This window comes from Saccopteryx leptura, chromosome 3 (genome assembly GCF_036850995.1).
Source record: "Saccopteryx leptura isolate mSacLep1 chromosome 3, mSacLep1_pri_phased_curated, whole genome shotgun sequence".
NCBI classification, from domain to species: Eukaryota; Metazoa; Chordata; class Mammalia; order Chiroptera; family Emballonuridae; genus Saccopteryx; species Saccopteryx leptura.
In genome coordinates, this window is record NC_089505.1 from 83911760 (window position 1) to 83929314 (window position 17555).

Genomic DNA, 17555 nt, shown 5'->3' on the forward strand with positions numbered 1-17555 from the left:
TCTCCAGCGATCCGGTAGTTGCGCAACTAGGGGCGTTTGCAAAACCCGCTAGGCCGGAATGAGGCAGAAGGACAAGCTCCACGAGGATGGGGCGCGAGTGGGTGTGTGGGTAGGTGGGTGGATGAGTGCACGCACGAGGGGGCGTGCAGGTCTGCGCGTGGTTGTGAGAGCGTCTCCCAGGACGCCGCTGCCCGAATCGGGCCCACGCGCTCCGCAGTGCGCCGGCACTTTGCACCCACTCCCTAAGCCTGACCCCGCCTCCGCTCCCCCTCCCCCCGCCCCTGGCGGCCTTGGGGCGGGTGTGCAAAGCTGCCGGGGCCAGGCGAACGCAAAGACGCAGGCGCGGGAGCGTGTTCGGGAGGACGAGTCAGGCTGCGTGAGCGCGCACGGGGTTCACGTGCAGCTCCCGCTCTTCTTGGTACCTCTCAGTCCGGTTCTGCACGGCCATGAGCTCGGTCCCGGCCGCGGGCTCGGTGCGGGCGCGCTACCTCGTGTACTTCCAGTACGTGGGCACCGACTTTAAGTACGTACCCCGGACCTTCCCCCACCCCGTGCCCGTGACCCCCACGTGCAGCCCAGCGCCGCGCGGAGCTAATCCCTGAGGGCAGCTGGCGCGCGAGGCAACGGCGGGAGCTATATTTAGGATCCGCAAGTCTGGTCTCTGGCCCCGACGCCGAGGAATGGCTGAGTTGCGGCATAGGGTGGGGCCCGGGCGGGACGACCTCCTTCCACTGACCTACGCCCGTCTCTCCCCACAGCGGAGTCGCAGCTGTCAGGGGCGCCCAGCGCGCTGTCGGGGTCCAGAACTACTTAGAGGTGAGCTCCGCCGGCGTGTCGCCTAGGATGGAGGAGGGCGACTTCTGGGGGCGACCTGTGGGAGCCCCACGCCTGTGAAAGCACGGGGTCTGCTCTCTGCAGCTGCCCGCCCCGCCGCCTGCGGCTTTGTCTCCGTAGGAGGCCGCAGAGAAGCTGAAATCGGTCCTGCCGGTCAAGTTCATCATTTCCAGCCGAACGGATGCTGGGGTTCACGCCCTGAGCAACGCGGCGCACCTGGACGTCCAGCGCCGCTCAGGCCAGCCGCCCTTCTCCCCTGAGGTCCTGACAGAGGCCCTCAACACCCACCTGAGGCACCCCGCTATCCGGTGAGCAGTCTCTGCTCTAACCCACTTGTCCACTGTGGGTAGAGGTGGTGGTCAGGAGGAAGTGTGTCTGGACAGAACTTTTTGGGAGTAATAGGGTTGACAGCAAGGGATCACTTGTGTGCGCGCGTGCGCAGTGGGGGTGGGGGTTGGGAGTCATTCCTCTGATGTGCCTAACTTTACTCCCACAGGGTCCTGCAGGCCTTCCGTGTGCCCAGTGACTTCCATGCCCGCCACTCCGCCACATCCAGGACATACCTGTACCGCCTGGCCACTGGCTGCCCCAGGCCTGACCAACTATCTGTGTTTGAACGAAACCGATGCTGGGCGCTGCGGGCAGAGTGAGTGTGGAGTTGTGTGACGGTGACTTGGGGGTGGGGGTGGGTTTACCAGGCCCCTCTGGCTGGCCACTTTCTCCTGATCACTCTCACCTGGTTTCCTATAGCGGCTTGGACTTGGCTGCCATGCAAGAGGCTGCCCAACACCTCCTGGGGACACATGACTTCAGTGCCTTCCAGTCAGCTGGCAGCCCATCCATTAGCTCAGTACGCACACTGCGCAGAGCCTCTGTGTCTCCCGACTCAGCCAGCCCCTTTATCCTCCCTGAGGAAGGCAGGTGAGAAGCAGCCTGCATGCTGGTATGGAGGCTGTGGGGGCTGGATTTAACTCTAGCACCTTTCCTGGTGAGGGCAGTGCAGAAGCAGGATGTCCTGGGCACCTGTTGAGAGCACACTGGGTGCCCAGGAACCTGCAGCTGTGCCCCACCCCCCAAGCTAGGGAACAGAACAGAATGCTGCCTTTCTCTGAGGACTCCCAGCTTTGCCCAAAGCTCACTGCCTAGTGGATGGATCTTGCCAGCTGCTGAAAAGGTCCCACTGGGGAAGAAGCACCAGGCCAGTGGTTCCAGCACAGCCTGATGGGATTGGTTCCACTGCTAACTGCACTGCCCCAAGGGTCTCTGGCCACATGGCAGCTGCTGACTTCTAGAATCTTCCTACTTTGAGTCAGCACTGAAGGGAAGAGGGACTTCTCTACAGTCAGCTCTCGCAAGTGAGCTGCCCCAGAGACTATAATACTAGGACCTTAGCTCCTCTGAGGGCCCTGCCCCCACAGCAAGGCTCCCAGAAGTCTACTGTCCCTCCCTCTCACAAATGCTAGGAGGGAGGTTTTAAATCTCCCTCCTACTGGTTTCCCTTAGGGGTAGGGTGGTCAGGGGAGGCCCCTAAGGTGAAAGAGGGTGGGCACCAGTCTTTCCAGGTCCCTTGCCCTGCCCGGCCCACTTCCCTTGTCTGGGGCCAAACTGGGCTGGGGCTCCCCTATGACCCGAACATCACAGGGTGCCTGTGTTCCCAGGAGGTTGCGGTTCTGGAACCTGGAATTTGAGAGCCAATCCTTCCTGTACAGGCAGGTGGGCTCTGTTCTGGGGTCCTCCTAGGGAGGGGGCAGCTCCGACCACAGTGGCAATCTTGGCCTTGGTTCGCAGGTGCGGAGGATGACAGCAATTCTGGTGGCTGTGGGGTTGGGGGCTTTGACACCTGCTCAGGTGAAGAGGATTCTCGAGAGCTGCGACCCCCTGGGCAAGCACCAGACACGTGTGGCTCCAGCCCAAGGCTTGTTCCTGAAGTCAGTGCTATATGCATGCCTCGGTAAGAGGTGGTAGCCCAAGGTCCCTGCTTGTACCCCACTGATTGACCCCCTCTCCAGGCTGGGTCCTTGGTGGCAGTGCAGTCAGTCCTCATCTGTCATTCTCGCAGCTGGGAGTCCAGCCTGTGTTGAGCAATAAAGCCAGGGCCCCGGGGGCAGTAGAGGCCCCAGGTTGGCCAGAAGACTTCCAGCTGGAGACCAGTGACCTAAAGGCAGGTGGCCTTGAGTGAGGTGCCCAGTTCTCTCAGGGCCACAGACCCCTCAGCCCATAGCCCACAAGTTCCCAAGGGTTGGAGGCAGGCTAAGAGGGGAGGCTCCTAGAACTGAGCAGGGGCTCCCCAGCCCCTGCAGAGAACTCCCTGTCTCCAAGCTGACCTAAGATCTGTCCACAAGTCCTGCCTCCAGCAGCCCCAAAGCTTCCAGTTTCATGTGGTCTGCAGGGTCTACAGCACTGAAGTCACAGATGATCCCCAGTCAAGGTCAAGGCAGCCCTGGCTCCACTCCCTAAGGCAGGCCACTGGACCCTGCCCAGCTCTGCATACCACATGCCCTATGTTGTCGAGCACTCGGCTCCCTGGGGCTACAACAGGCCTACTACCTCCCCAAGTCTCCACTGCCCTGGGTACCCTTCTGCCTCAAGTGGGCTGCCACACGGTAGGCACAAGAGCCAGGTGTGAGCATCAAGACGGGAACACAAACAGCCTTTCCTTCTATTTTTACTTGAAGTTGCCCAGAAGTAGAAATAAAATGTGAAGAGGCCTCAAGGGCTATTTATTTCTTCCACCAAAAATGATCATTAGGCAGAAGCGTGACATTGGTGTTATCTCCAAAGATGAAGTCTGTGGCCAGGTGTGGGCTGCACATCCATAGAAGGAAGACCAGGACACACACACCATCCTAGAGCCAAAGCCCAGGTTCCTCTGATTGAGGAAAGAGGAGTGTGGCCTGCTGGTGGTCAGCTGCCTCCACTGGGGGCCTGGGGCAGACCCTTCTTGAGCAGGGATGTGAGGTAGCTCCCCAGCTCTTCATCCTACAACAGGATACCAGGGGCTGTTGTCCCCTCCTCACCACCCCACCCCACCCCACCCAGGCAGCTAAGGACGATGGGATGGCCCCGCCTGTCCTGACCCACTGCCAGGTGTAAGCCCTCCTAGGTCCTGCTACATACCTGGTAGGTCCACGAGACCAGCAGCACCTTGGTGCCTGGGTCTTCTGAATGGGCGGCAGCCTGGATGAGGATGGACTCCACAGTCACAGAGCCATCAGGAAGGTGCTGTACACAGTGGTCCTTGAGGAGGCTGCAGGGAGGCATGGTGAGACCCCCACCTCCAGGCCAATTGCACCCTGCCCCTCAGAGCCAGAAGAGGCCAGCTGGCGCTCACCTCTTCAGGTGGCTGTAGACACGCATGGCTGTCTCCTGCTCTTTCCGTGTATCGTGCAGGTGCACACGGCAGGTGAAGCGCAGCTGGTGCTCGGCCAGGCCCAGCTCCTTGAGGGCCTGCTCTGAGGACACCAGCCGGAAGTTCTGAGGGGCAGAGGCAGGTCAGGCAGTGTGGGAGCCCCGTAACCCACCCCCACCCCCACGATTGCTTGCGCACTCACACTGTCCTTCATGATCAGGGTGCCATGCAGGAGCCGGGGCTTTTTGGAGTCAGAGAGCAGCCCTTGATAGAAGGACAAGGATCAGAGTGGTCAGCAGGCCCCCTTGCCTGGCCCCACCCTGCCCCAAGCATGCCTGCCCTGTGTACCCTGTGCCATCTCCCTCTTCAGTAGCCCTAGTGAGATGCCCACAGGGATGCTGGGGCTCGTGGGCAGCGTCACCGTCTCTCCATTGGCCGGCATGTAGCAACTGACTCCTAGGATGAGGGGCAAAGAGAGTGTCAGTAGGGCGGGCTGGCTGGCTCTGCCTCGCTGACCCTGTGAGTGGCCCCTGCCCACATCCCCCTGCCCTGGCGAGCCCACCCCCCACCCCCTTCCCAGGCTGCCTACGGAACTCCTGCTCAATCTTCTGCTTCAGGAACTCCATCTTCTTGGCCTCGCCGTGCACCAACAGCACACTCTCGGGCTCTGCCTGGCCCACCAGCTGCATGATGCCCTTGGCATCTGCGTGGGCGCTGAAGGACATGTACTCCACCTGCATCCGCACTTCTAGCTGCAGTGGCACAATGCACAGGACGTCACCACTTACCTGAGGAACCCTAGGAGCTGGGGGAGGGTGGCACTCACCACCTGCCGCCCTTCCATCTCCAGCTTGCGCTGTCCACTGAGGATCTTGTGGCCCACAGTGCCCTGGACACAGTAGCCAGGCATGATGACCTGCAGGGAAAAAAAGGACAGAGCTGGTGTCCACCTTCACGGACTTCACACACCTGCCTCAGGGCCTCTTACCTCAGGACTTCCTCTCTGGACACTCCCACCCCACTTTTCTGCTCTTCTGAACCATGGGTGGAAGCCCCTTCCCCTTGCTGGCCCCACTGCAGATTCAGGTGGCCTTAGAGGTCTTGGGCTCAAGTCTGTCCAGGCCTGACCACCATGACCTCTACTCAGGACGGGGGGAATCCTGACCAGTACAGACAAAGTGGCAGTCTGAGCTGCCTAGGTCCCAGGGTACTGAGCCCCTTCTGACAACAGCAGTATCCCCAAGCCAGGGGAGCCCCTGCCCCCCACCGCTATTCAACCTCAGTGGCCATCCAAACCCTGTCCTGGGGCCAGACCTCTCACCATGTTCTTCTCGTTTCCTGCCCACTTTCGGAATATCTGCAGGGACTGGCCAGCATGCAGCATTCCCGGTGTAGCAAACACGACCTGGGGGGTGGCCACAGGGACAGTCAGGGCAGCCCACACCATGACTGCCCAAGGACCAGGCTCCACAGCAAGCCTGGTCCCTCCCCCACCCTCAAAGCCTTCTGCTGCACCCACCATAGCCCCTCTCACCCCCAACCTTCACCTCTCTCCAATCATAGGTGCAGCCCACCCCCCAGGTGACCACAGGCAGGGATCCCTGACAGGCACCAGACATGTAGGAGGAATGCACATGTGGACACCCAGTGCCAGCCCATGCTCCAGCCTGGTGGCAAACCTTGACTATAGCAGACACAGATGGCCACGTCCACCCATCCTGACTAGGGCCTCACCATCGGACCCGGGTTGTCAGCAAAAGCTCGGTCGAAGGCCTTGATGTGCTTGAACTCAAACATGTTTCTCTGAACGAAGGTCTTCCGGATCTTCTGGTTGGTCCAGGTGATAAAGAGCTTGTAGTAGTGGTTGGCCTTCTCCGTCAGGCCCGTGGAGAAGTAGATGGGGGCCTTCAGGTTCATGCGCTCCCTGTGGACAGTGAGGGAGCCACCCAGGAGGAGATGCAGGGCGGGACTGGCTGTGTCAGCCCCAGACCTGCAGCCTGGGTTGAGCCAGGTGTCCTTCTATAAAGTGTTGGAGCTGACGTGTATGGAGGCTCAGTGCAAGAGGGTGGTGCCCGTGTACCACTAACAGGCCTAAGTAAGGCAGCGCCCCCATAGCCATCGGGTGTCCTGCTCTCTACCGTCCCCTCCAGCCAGGAGCCCGGCCGCCATCGTGGCAGCACCTACCAGAAGGTCTCCAGCAGGATGCACAGCTCCTGAGCACGGCCCAGTGCAAACACAGGGATCAGCACCTGTGGAGCAGGGGCCAAGACTGGCATGGGTGGAAGCCCCTGGCCACACTGCCCACCCAGGTCAAGCCAACATCTGAGCACAGTGGGTGGACAGTTGCTCCCTGTAGCCACCTTGTCAGGAAGCAGCTTGCTATGAAGATGGGCCCTACTGGCAGCTCTTATAGCCAGAGGCCACATCCACTGAGAGGTCATGGCCAGCCATCCCTGAGAGCTGGAGGCCCCAGCCACATTCTGCCCCGATTCCTGCCTCCACAGGGGTCCCTGGTGGATGCTCTGGTCAGTCCTGTGATGGGACCTGAGCCGTGAGAGAAAACCAGTGCCCCACAGAGGTCACTGTGGAGCTCTTCCCAATGCTCAGCAAGCCCAGAACCACAGCACCTGGCCCCTGGCCACAAAGTCCAGAGCACTGCCTAATGTTCCTGATGGAAATGGCTACCTTCCCACCACGCTCCACCGTCTCATGGACCTTCTTGAGGAAGTCTCGTTCCCGACAGCGCTTAGAGTCACGGATGGTCGTGGCATACGTGGATTCTGTGATGAGCAGGTTGGGGCGGCACTTGTCAATCCAGGCAGCTCTGGAACAGAGTGGGTGAGGCCCAAGGTGGACAGTCCACATGGCCACAATGTTGGGAGCAACAAACTGGATCCCAGCCCTGTTCACAGCCAAGGCCTTCTAGGACTGCTGGCTGGCAGCCTCCCCTGCACAGGCCCAGGCCACAGAATGTTATGAGCAGCACTCGAGGGAAGACAGGAGAAGAGACTCTGCCTTACACGGGGACACGTGGGAAACACTGACGCTGCTCAGGCACCTAGTACACCCTTGAAGGTCAATGCACTCCTGGGCCACGGGGACTTCACAAGATGAAACCAACACACCACCCGACTCACCCCAGGTGCCGGTCCGGTGTCATGTTGTAATCGCCCTGCAGAAGAGCAGCATTAAGGTAGGCGCCTCCCCCACCCCCCGCCCAGATAGCCTTCCCGTGCCCTGAACGCTTCCACTGACCGTGTAGACCACAGACTCCGAGCCCACTCTGATCTGGAACATGGCTGCCCCCAGCACATGGCCCGCATAGTAGGCCTTGATCTGCAGCTCCTCATCCACCTGGGAGGAGAGGGCTGAGTCAGGGCGGTGGTGGTGCTGGGTGGAGTCAGTCAAGCAAGGACAGCAGAGGGACTAGAAAAGGAAGACTGGGGAGGCAGTGCGTGCAAGTGGATGATGTTGTTCTAAGCCTTTCGTTTCCTGCTTTTCACAGAAGATGTCATTTTCAACCAAAAGCAACTCAACACAAGAGATGAGACAACAGGGCTGGAAATAAGAGAAACAGCAGCCCGGAGGGGCAGACTCAAGGGCTCTCAGTTTTCAGATGGAGACTTCAAAAGGAGGTAATTAGTATATCCAGAGATAAAAGATAGGATTCAGAACGTTGGCAATAAAACCAGAAACTATTTTTTTTTTTTTTATTCATTTTTCTGAAGCTGGAAACAGGGAGAGACAGTCAGACAGACTCCCGCATGCGCCCGACCGGGATGCACCCGGCACACCCACCAGGGGCGACGCTCTGCCCACCAGGGGGCGATGCTCTGCCCATCCTGGGCGTCGCCATGTTGCGACCAGAGCCACTCTAGCGCCTGGGGCAGAGGCCACAGAGCCATCCCCAGCGCCCAGGCCATCTTTGCTCCAATGGAGCCTTGGCTGCGGGAGGGGAAGAGAGAGACAGAGAGGGAAAGCGCGGAGGAGGGGTGGAGAAGCAAATGGGCACTTCTCCTGTGTGCCCTGGCCGGGAATCGAACCCGGGTCCTCCGCACGCTAGGCCGACGCTCTACCGCTGAGCCAACCGGCCAGGGCAGAAACTATTTTTTTTAAAATGGAAATTCTAAGACCAGAAACTATAATAACCCAAACTAGAATTCAGTGGAGAAACTTAGCAGCCCATTAAATATAACTAAAAACAATTATGAACTGAGGTACACAGAAGGCAGCACCCAGCAAGAGGCACAGACAGAAGGCAGGCAGAGGACTAGCAGATATCTGACATTCACAGAGGGAGCCCCAGGCTGCAGGGCAACAGGCGGAGCAGCACGCAGCACAAAGAAGGTGAAGGAAATAGCCAAAATCACAGGTACATTACAGCAATAGCCAGAGGAAAAGAGGGTTGGAGGTGGGGGAGGGCAAAGGGGGGAAACGGGATAGAAAGAGACTTGGCATGGGGCATGGGGGGCACAACGCGGGGTGTCGAGGGTATTGTATTGAGTAGGACACTTGAAACCATGGTAACACAATAAATTAAAAGTAAAAATTAAAGCCCTGACCAGATAGCTTGTTTGGTTGGAGCGCCATCCCAAGGCACAGAGGTTGCAGGTTCAATCCCCAGGTCAGGGCACATTCAGGAACAGATGGAATGTTCCTGTCTCTCCCCCACCCTTCCTCTCTCCCTAAAATCAATAAATAAAATTGTTTTTAAATTTTAAGAATAAAAATAAAAAAAGACATCATGCCACAGATCCAAGAGCCCTGTACAGAGCCCAAGAAAAGGATTCTCTTCCAAGCAGCAGCTGGGAAGACGTATTCAGAGAACTGAGAGGAAGTAGTTTCCAACCTAGAATTCTGTACCTAATGAAAAAGTCCTCCCACAGTGAGGGTTAAGTAAGTCCATTTCAGGCAAATAATAGTTGAGATTCATCACCAGCAGATCCATGCTGGTGTTCTTCAGGCAAAAGGTAAAGTATCCCAAATAAGAAGGACTGGCCCTGGCTGGTTGGCTCAGTGGATAGAACGTCGGCCCAGTATGCGATATCCTGAGTTCAATCTCCCATCAGGGCGCACATGAGAAGTGACCGTTTCTCTCCCCCTCTTTCCCTCTCATAGCCAGTGGCTCGACTGGTTCAAGCGTTGGCCCGGGGCACTGAAGACAGCTCAGTTGGTCTGATCATCAGCCCCAGATGGGGATTGCCGGATGGAAACCAGTCGGGGCATATGCGGACGTCTATCTCCGCTCCTCTCACTTGAAAAAAGAAGCTGTTAAGGACCACAGATAGATAAGAACAGCAAGAAGTGTGAAGAGACAGCCAGCACACCAACACTCTGACAGGCTAATATCAACTGAGGGAGTTAAAACACAGAAACAAGAGCCTATGCGTCAGGGGTGGGGGGGCTAAACAAGCTGAAAATGTTAAGACCCCTGTACTATCCAGGAAAGATCAAGTACCTTAGACGTTTGTTGTTGTGGATACATTTAGTTATGTCTACCCCTAAAATAATTAGAATATATAATTACTAACCAAATAAAACAAGAAATAGTTTTTTTTTCAAATAAAATCTTTTAAAAAAAATTTATTGACTGATTTTAGAAAAAGAAGAAGGAAGGGAGAGGGTAGGGAAGGAGGGAGGGAGGGAGGGAGAAAGAGAGAGAGAGAGAGAGACAGAAACATAGATCTATTCCTGTAATGTGCCCTGACCAGGGAATCGAACCCCCAACCTTTTCTTATCAGGATGATGCGCTAACCAATCGAGCTATCTGGCCAGGGTGAGAACTAGAATATTTTTTTAACCCATCCAGCCTGACCAGTAGTGGCGCAATGGATAGAGTGTCAACTTGGTGCGCTGAGGTCCCAGGTTCGAAACCCTGAGGTCACCACCTTGAACGCAGGGTCACCGGCTTGAGCATAGGATTACTGACATGTTCACATGGTTATTGTCTTGAGCAAGGGGTCACTGGCTCAGCTGGACTGTCCCCAACAAGGCCCACATGGGAAGCAATCAATGAATAACTAAAGTGATACAACTACGAGTTGATGCTTCCCATCTCTCTCCTTTCCTCTTTCTCAAAAAAAAAAAAATCAAAAACCAATCCAAAAAAGGCAGCAAAGATTAGAAAAATCGCCTGACCAGGCGGTGGCGCAGTGGATATAGCGTCGGACTGGGATGCAGAAGACCCAGGTTCGAGACCCGGAGGTTGCCAGCTTGAGCACAGGCTCATCTGCTTTGAGCAAAAAGCTCACCAGCTTGGACCCAAAGTCGCTGGCTCGAGCAAGGGGTTACTCGGTCTGCTGAAGGCCCGCAGTCAAGGCACATATGAGAAAGCAATCAATGAACAACTAAGATGTCGCAATGAAAAACTGATGATTGATGCTTCTCATATCTCTCCATTCCTGTCTGTCTGTCCCTGTCTATTCCTCTCTCTGACTCTCTCTTCTCTCTTCCTGTAAAGAAAAAAAAAGAAAAAGAAAAATCGTGGAGTAGACAAGATATAGGAAGTGAATGATTGATGACAGCACAGCCAAGCCCAAGTTCCCTTACGAAAAGTAGAATCTAAATGCTCATCTAGGCCCTGGCTGGTTGGCTGAGTGGTAGAGCGTCAGCCTGGCATGCAGGAGTCCCGGGTTCGATTCCCGGCCAGGGCACACAGGAGAAGCACCCATCTGCTTCTCCACCCCTCCCCCTCTTCTTCTTCTCTGTCTCTCTCTTCCCCTCCCGCAGCCAAGGCTCCATTGGAGCAAAGTTGGCCCGGGTGCTGAGGATGGCTCTGTGGCCTCTGCCTCAGGCACTAGAATGGCTCTGGATGCAACAGAGCAGCACCCCAGATGGGCAGAACATCGCCCCCTGGTGGGCATGCCGGGTGGATCCTGGTCAGGCGCATGCAGGAGTCTGTCTGACTGCCATTCCGTTTCCAACTTCAGAAAAATAAAAAATAAAAAAATAAATGCTCATCTAAAGAACAGGTAGCAGGCTGAATTTTAAAAAATCCTAACCACAGCCTGGCCTTTGGTGGCACAGTATACAGACGACCTGGAATGCTGAGGTCACTAGTTCAAAACCCTGGGCTTGCCCAGTCAGAGCACACACAAGCAACAAGCAATCAACAACTAAAGTGAAGCAAGTTTGAGTTGCTACTTCTCGCTCCACCCACCTCCCCGCTCTGTAAAATCAATAAATAAAACCTTAAAAGAAAAGTGTCAAATTAAAAACAGAACATAACACTCTAACCACATACTAAAGAACCACATTTAAAATATGATACAGAAAAGCTGAAAGTAAAAAGATAGAAAAATGTATACTTATGCAAACATTAACCGAAGGTGGGGGGAAGTGAGAATGGTGTCAGCATACTACCAGAAAAACAGACTTTAAGATGAAAAGCATTACTTAAGATAGGCAACATAAACACTCCACATTTACAGAAGGTTCAACCAGGATAAAATGACCCAAGATGACACCTACTAACAAGCAAAACTCCAAGGAGAAATGAACAGATCCAACACCTCTGATCAATGTCTCACATGCTCTCAGCCCTCTACCTCCCCCGGAACCCACACACAGCAGTTATTGAGAGGGATCCCAAAGCCCAGAGCCCAGCACCATGCAGTGCTGCCCCACTCCCTACCCCGGGTCAGCACATCAGAGCTCCATTATGCTCAGGTGGCAAGTGTCCCACAAGCCTGTTCCACTCCCACCAAATGCTGAATCTGGGCTGGGCCCTCTGCTGCCTCCAGGTGGCCCCAAGTGACTGACAGAGACACGGGGTTGGCCAGACCTGACCTGAACCGTCTGGTGGAGGTGGACAGCCACCACCTTCTTCATACAGTCTTTGATCATCTGGGAGGTGAAGAAGTTGGCCTCGCCCTTCTTGTCCACAGCGATCTTGCGGTAGTCCTCCAGCAGGATGGGGCAGATGGCCTGGGTGGGGTGGGTCATGTAGATGGGCCCGTCGTAGCCCACCATCTCGCTGAAGTAGGGCAGTGCCCCGCAGTGATCCAGGTGGAAGTGGCTGGGGGCGCAGCATGGTTAGCAGGCCACTGCACCCCACCCCTCCACAGACCCTCCACACCAGGATCAGCCTGCCTGCTCACTCATTCGCTCCCTCGCTGAGTGCTTGCTGTGCATCAGGAACTGTCCTGAGCACCAGTGAGTGTGGAATGAGCAAACAGAAACTCCCGTCCTCCTGGACCTTATAGTCTAAACATCTAGTTTAGCAATAAGCAAGTAAGAAGCTAAAATGTGTACCAGAGGGTGACATGTTCCCTGAAGAAATGGGAAGCAACTAAAGGGACAGTGTACCAGAGCTGCCATCTTTGGTGGGTGGCCAAGGCCCCCATGGCACATGTACCAAAGCAAAAAGGATGTGAGATACGAGGCCTGGAAGGGCACTGGGGCAGTGGGAACAGCAGTGCCAAGCCAGCCCACAGCTGAGGCAGATGCAGAAGCGCAAGTCCTTGTCTAGAAGGGATTCTCAGAGCAGCTGAGCATGGGGCATGACACAGGGCACCTCTGGCTGTAGTGGTGAGGAACCAGCAGGAGGCTGCTGTAGTCATCCAGGCCGCGTGAAGGTCGGGGTTGTGAGAGGCTAGATCCCAGAAAGGTTTGTGACTATCTAGGTGGAGCATGAGGGAGAGGAGGGAAGGCAGGGCCCCATTCAGCCAGGCAGGGAAACCTGAAGGTCAGGGGCAGGACAGACAAGATCATCTGGGAAGCTCGTCGAGAACTGAGGACTGGTGGGGCGGGGGCGGGACAGTCACTGCTGTAGATGGGCTCATTAAAGCCCACCATCTGGAGGCCTGACACGACCTCATCTTCCTGGGGCACCTAGGCTCTCGTCCACAACAGTTGAGGGGCACAGCACTGTCCAACCCTGACCCTCACAGGGCTGGTTAGAGCCTACCAAGCAGCAGCCATGAACACTACGACCACACAAACAGACACCACCACTAGAGCCAGCATCCACAGGTGGGCAGAGTCAGACCTAGAGGCGAGCCACAAAGGCAACCTGGGACAGGACCCAGGCCAGCGACACCCCATGGCCTGCAGCCTCCACAGGCCCAGAGCAGCTCTCCTAAGCTCCTGAGGGTCCTGGAGGTAGGGAAGACTCGAGCCAGCACAGTACAGCACTGTCATCAGCAGCCCTGTGATGGGGGCCCACCTAATTATCACACAGTCCAGGAAGTCGGTCAGCCGGCCATTGCGAGTGATGTAGGAAAAGTCGGGGAAGCGCCTCTGAAAAGTCAAAAGCAAGCATCAGAACACAGCGGCTGCCCAGGTCTCCCGGTGACAGGAGGGCAGTCAGTGCTCCAGGGAGTAGCTGGACACCAACATCCCAGTCCAGAAGGCTGCACCAGGACTGCTGACTGCTCACAGCCCCTGAGCACAGGGGGAGTCAAAGGCTGGAACCAATAACCAAGCCAAGCCCACCCCACACTACTCTGCAGAAGCCCACAAGCCCCCTCTCTATACAGACCAATCCCTATGCAGGGCACCCCATCTGTCATGTGATGGTGGGGGGCTGCCCAGAAATACAGTAACCCCAGACCCACTGCCTCCGACACTACCCACTTGTCCAGACTGTCCCCATTTCATAGGTCGGAGCCTGAGGCTCTGAGTCCCACGGTCCTCAAAAAGGAGCAGGCTGGGTGACAGACTCTCCCCAGCCCCCGGGGTGGCCTTCAGGCAGCCCGTACACTGGACTCACGTCATCATTGAAGCCCATGTGCATCCCGCAGTCCAACATGACGTTCTTGCCCCCAATGGAGACCAGGATGCAGCTTCGGCCCACATCCTGGCCAGCCCCTGCAGGGACAGGTGAGGTGCTGCCACACCCTTCCTCCTTCCCCCCAGAGCCCTCTGCCCCTCCCCCACACCGCAAGCAACAGCCCCAACCTCAAGGCTAAGGCCCAACTGCCTGCCCCAGGCCTCCATGGACACTCTGGGTCCCTGGCCCTGAAGACCCCTAAGTGCACTGGGAAACAACCCCATGCCTGCTGTGTGGACATGTGAGGTGAGAACACTGCCACCCCTAAAAGCATACAGGAAGAAGATGGAAGAAATAAAGCACCAAGTACCCCATGTGAGTTCTGGCCCAAGTATCCTCCCCCAATATGACTCCAGCCTCAGGCCTTCCCTGTGTTGCCCAGGCTGAGATGGAAGAAGGTTGCAGCCACTAGCTGTGACCCACCTGTACCCTCAAAGGCCAAGAGCTGAGTAACAAGTGCCGGACTGGTCCCAGCACCAACAGAGGCAAGTGGGTGCTCTGAAGGACCTCACCACACCTCCTGAAACCTGGGTGAGGGGTCACATCTGGGCTGTGGGACCCCTCCCCCAGGACCTGCCCCCCAAGAGGTGTCAGGTACTTTCTGGTGGTACCACCGCAGAGGTTCCCCTGTGGCTTTGGCCTAGCCATGGGGAAACAAGGCCCCAGATGTCCAGCAATGATCAACTACCGTGACCAGGCCTGAACCTGAGTCCGATCCATGTTCCTGACCTCCAAGCGCTGCCCCACTGCTCCAGTCACACAGCAAGACACATCCTGGCCACCGCCTATGACCACCTGTAGCCTCCTCTGGGACCCGGGGGCCCAGAAGGAAAGGACTACAACCTTCCAGGCCCTGGTGACTGCAAATAGCCTGCTTCCCATCTTGAACCCTACAAGCCTCCGCCAGCCACCTGACCTTCTGTTGGCACTACAGACACCAGGGTAACTTCGCCACACCCAGAGTGGGATGAGGGCTGGCTTCAAGAAGCCTGTCACCACGGCAACAGCAAGGGACACCAGCCAAGAGCTTGGCCTGCACGCCTCAGGCAGCCCAGCCACAGGTGGTGGCCTGGATGTCTCTTATAGGCCTACTCCTGTTCCCACAAGGATATGCTTTTTTAAGGGCAAGGTTGGAGCTGTCTGTTCCCTGCTGGGCCCCCCAGTCCTGGAGCCATGCCAGCTCATATGCCCTCCCGACATTTGTGGGTGAGGGAAGGACCCCCCTTTACAGATGAGGTGTGAAGCCACAGAGGTCATGAGATCAACCCCCTCCTCCATGCACATGACTTTAAAGCACCGGGGCCAGGATGGCCTTCCAGATTTCAGATCCCAGCTCGAGGCACTGGCCATGTGCCCCCAAAAGGAAACACAACAATCTTAGGGAGCAAAGACAGTGGCCTGAACTGGGCAGGAGATATGGGAAACAGTCCAGGGCACACAGGAGTGGACAAGACTCAGGAGAAAACAAAGGAGACACCCTGTCTGCAGGGAGCTCATGTTCCAGGGCAAGGTGACAGATGATGAGCACGCAGACAAGACACACGGAGTGCATCAGGTGGAGATGAGCACCAGGGAGGTAAGTTAGGCAGAGAAGAGAACACAAACTTCCAGAACCATACAGGCTTATGACCTCCAAGCAAGGGGACAGACACACCAAGGGGGGGGACATGTGCAAAGGCCCTGTGGCCTAGGTCACTTAGGAGACTCTCCATATCTGGCCCAGGTGAGGAGGGAGCCCACAAGGCAGAAACTGACAAAGGGAGACAGCGGAGAAACAGTTAGCTTTGGTGATGCTGAGGCTGAGTGACCTTGGGGGCACACCCAGGTATAGACTGGGTTCACAAAAGATAAGGACTGATTAAAGGTAGTAGGCATTGAGAAAGGAGCGAAATGGAAAAGGGGTTGGAAGGAGGGTCCTACAGAGGCCCTTGGAGAGGAGCCAGGGGCAGGAGCAGGTGTGGGGCCACAGCAGCCCAAGGGTACCCTGTGCCAACAGCTACAAGAGACCATGGGGCCTGACCAGGCGGTGGCGCAGTGGATAGAGCATCGGATTGGGATGCGGAGGACCCAGGTTCGAGACCCCGAGGTCGCCAGCTTGAGCGTGGGCTCATCTGGTTTGAGCAAAGCTCACTAGCTTGGACCCAAGGTCGCTGGCTCAAGCAAGGGGTTACTCGGTCTGCTGAAGGCCCACGGTCAAGCACATATGAGAAAGCAATCAATGAACTAAGGTGTTGCAACGAAAAACTGATGATTGATGCTTCTCATCTCTCTCCGTTTCTGTCTGTTTGTCCCTAGCTATCCCTCTCTCTGACTCTGAGTCTCTGTAAAAAATAAAAATAAAATAATAATAATAATAATAAATAAATAAAGTAAAATGGGGGTAATATACTGCTCACAAAAATTAGAAAACATTAAAAAAAAAGAGACCATGGGTGAGGCAGGGCATATGGAGGGTAGCTGGCAAAGGCAGGGGAGTTCGCTGTCAATGTAGCTCTGTTAACAGCTCAGAGTCACTACTGAGTCTGAGGAAGAGCTCACACCATGAGGAAGGACATGAGAGGTGCGTGGGGCATCTGAAAAGGAAGACGCTGCGGACACACAGCCCAGTGAAGAAGGCAGGTGTTGGAACAGCGCATGTCATGTGTACAGGAAAAACATCCAGAGAAATCTGGAGGGTGGCCACCAAAATGACAACCCCAGTTGTTTCTGGGACCCTAGATGCTGAGTGATCTTTCTTGCTTCACACTGTTCAGGCTTTTAAAAGTGCACGTGTGCCTGACATTTGGTGGCGCAGTGTATAAAGCATCGACCTAGAATGCTTAGGTTGCCAGTTCAAAACCCTGGGCTTGCCCAGTCAAGGCACATATGAGAAGCTACTATACTAATTGGTGCTTCCTGCTCCTCCTCCACCCCTTTCTCTCTCCTCTCTCTAAAAATCAATAAATATATTTTTTTAAAAAGTGCACGTGTATTTTTTTTTAATTTACAGAAGTAAACCAAGGGCTGAACTAATAATGGTAGACGGGCAAGCTGGGTAGATGGGAGGCTGCAGGCAGCCCAGGCGCGAGACAGACGGAGAAGGTGGGAGAAAAAGAACGGTGAGGAAGGGGAGGCGGGAGGGGGGAAGCAAGGGCGGCCTGAGCATCAGTCCACGTGCAAAGGAAGGGGCAATGCGGCCGCGGCGTCGCCCAGGGCCCGCTTTAGGCGATCTCGTCCTCACCTCGTTTTTAGGAAAAAACGAGGACCCTGCATAGCAGCAGGCCAAGAAGCAAGCCCAAGGCCATCCCCCCAACGTCCCTCCACGCCCGGCCTGAGCCGGGCGGGACTGCGGCCTCCGGGGACCACCGACGCCGTCACAGCGCCCCTTACTCACCCAGGGGGGTGACCCTGATCTCGGGCATCCTGCCCAGACGCGCTCCCAAGCCCCGTCGCTTCGGTGCTCCCTTAGCCGCGCGCCCACCTCACGGGACAAGACCCGGAAAGCCGCAGCCAAAACAACACAAGAGACCTGACTCGCGGGGACGTACAACGCAAGAGCATCCCCAACGGCGCCAGCTTCCGGTGAGCGCGCCGGAAACGCAGGCCGCGCTCCGTCTGCTC

The 17555-nt window shown here is 56.2% G+C and overlaps 2 protein-coding genes and 1 long non-coding RNA gene across 9 annotated transcripts; 2 read left to right on the forward strand and 1 right to left on the reverse strand.

Moving 5' to 3' along the window:
• The first annotated feature begins 300 nt into the window (after positions 1–300).
• Positions 301–3937, forward strand: PUSL1 (pseudouridine synthase like 1). Of its 6 annotated transcripts, none has more exons than XR_010750169.1 (8): positions 301–523; positions 759–816; positions 955–1142; positions 1331–1480; positions 1585–1755; positions 1917–2142; positions 2493–2547; positions 2623–2693. XR_010750169.1 is itself a non-coding variant. In XM_066374778.1 (8 exons), exons 1-8 carry the CDS (start codon positions 447–449, stop codon positions 3879–3881), a joined length of 870 nt encoding a protein of 289 aa, XP_066230875.1. In that variant the 5' UTR covers positions 301–446; the 3' UTR covers positions 3882–3937. The 6 variants fall into 6 exon arrangements, 3 of the variants coding, with proteins under 3 accessions (XP_066230875.1, XP_066230874.1, XP_066230877.1); XR_010750168.1 differs by having other exon boundaries at positions 1917–2189; positions 2623–2677; XM_066374778.1 differs by lacking the exon at positions 1917–2142 and adding an exon at positions 3874–3937 and having other exon boundaries at positions 2623–2785.
• On the reverse strand, positions 3527–17492 carry INTS11 (integrator complex subunit 11). 2 transcript variants are annotated; one of them, XM_066374775.1, is made up of 17 exons: positions 17329–17492; positions 13896–13993; positions 13350–13423; positions 11972–12200; positions 7439–7537; positions 7321–7355; positions 6869–7007; positions 6368–6432; positions 5918–6107; positions 5505–5588; positions 5010–5099; positions 4773–4935; positions 4532–4639; positions 4386–4447; positions 4166–4308; positions 3952–4081; positions 3527–3813 (listed from the first exon to the last, which is right to left on the reverse strand). In XM_066374775.1, the coding sequence occupies exons 1-17, from the start codon at positions 17354–17356 to the stop codon at positions 3739–3741; spliced, it is 1812 nt and encodes a 603-aa protein (XP_066230872.1). In that variant the 5' UTR covers positions 17357–17492; the 3' UTR covers positions 3527–3738. The 2 variants fall into 2 exon arrangements, with proteins under 2 accessions (XP_066230872.1, XP_066230873.1); XM_066374776.1 differs by lacking the exon at positions 17329–17492 and adding an exon at positions 14685–14791.
• Positions 7014–9430, forward strand: LOC136399538 (uncharacterized). Its single transcript, XR_010750171.1, has 3 exons — positions 7014–7376; positions 7689–7818; positions 9302–9430. It is a non-coding gene; the product is annotated as an uncharacterized lncRNA (long non-coding RNA).
• Positions 17493–17555: the final 63 nt, after the last annotated feature.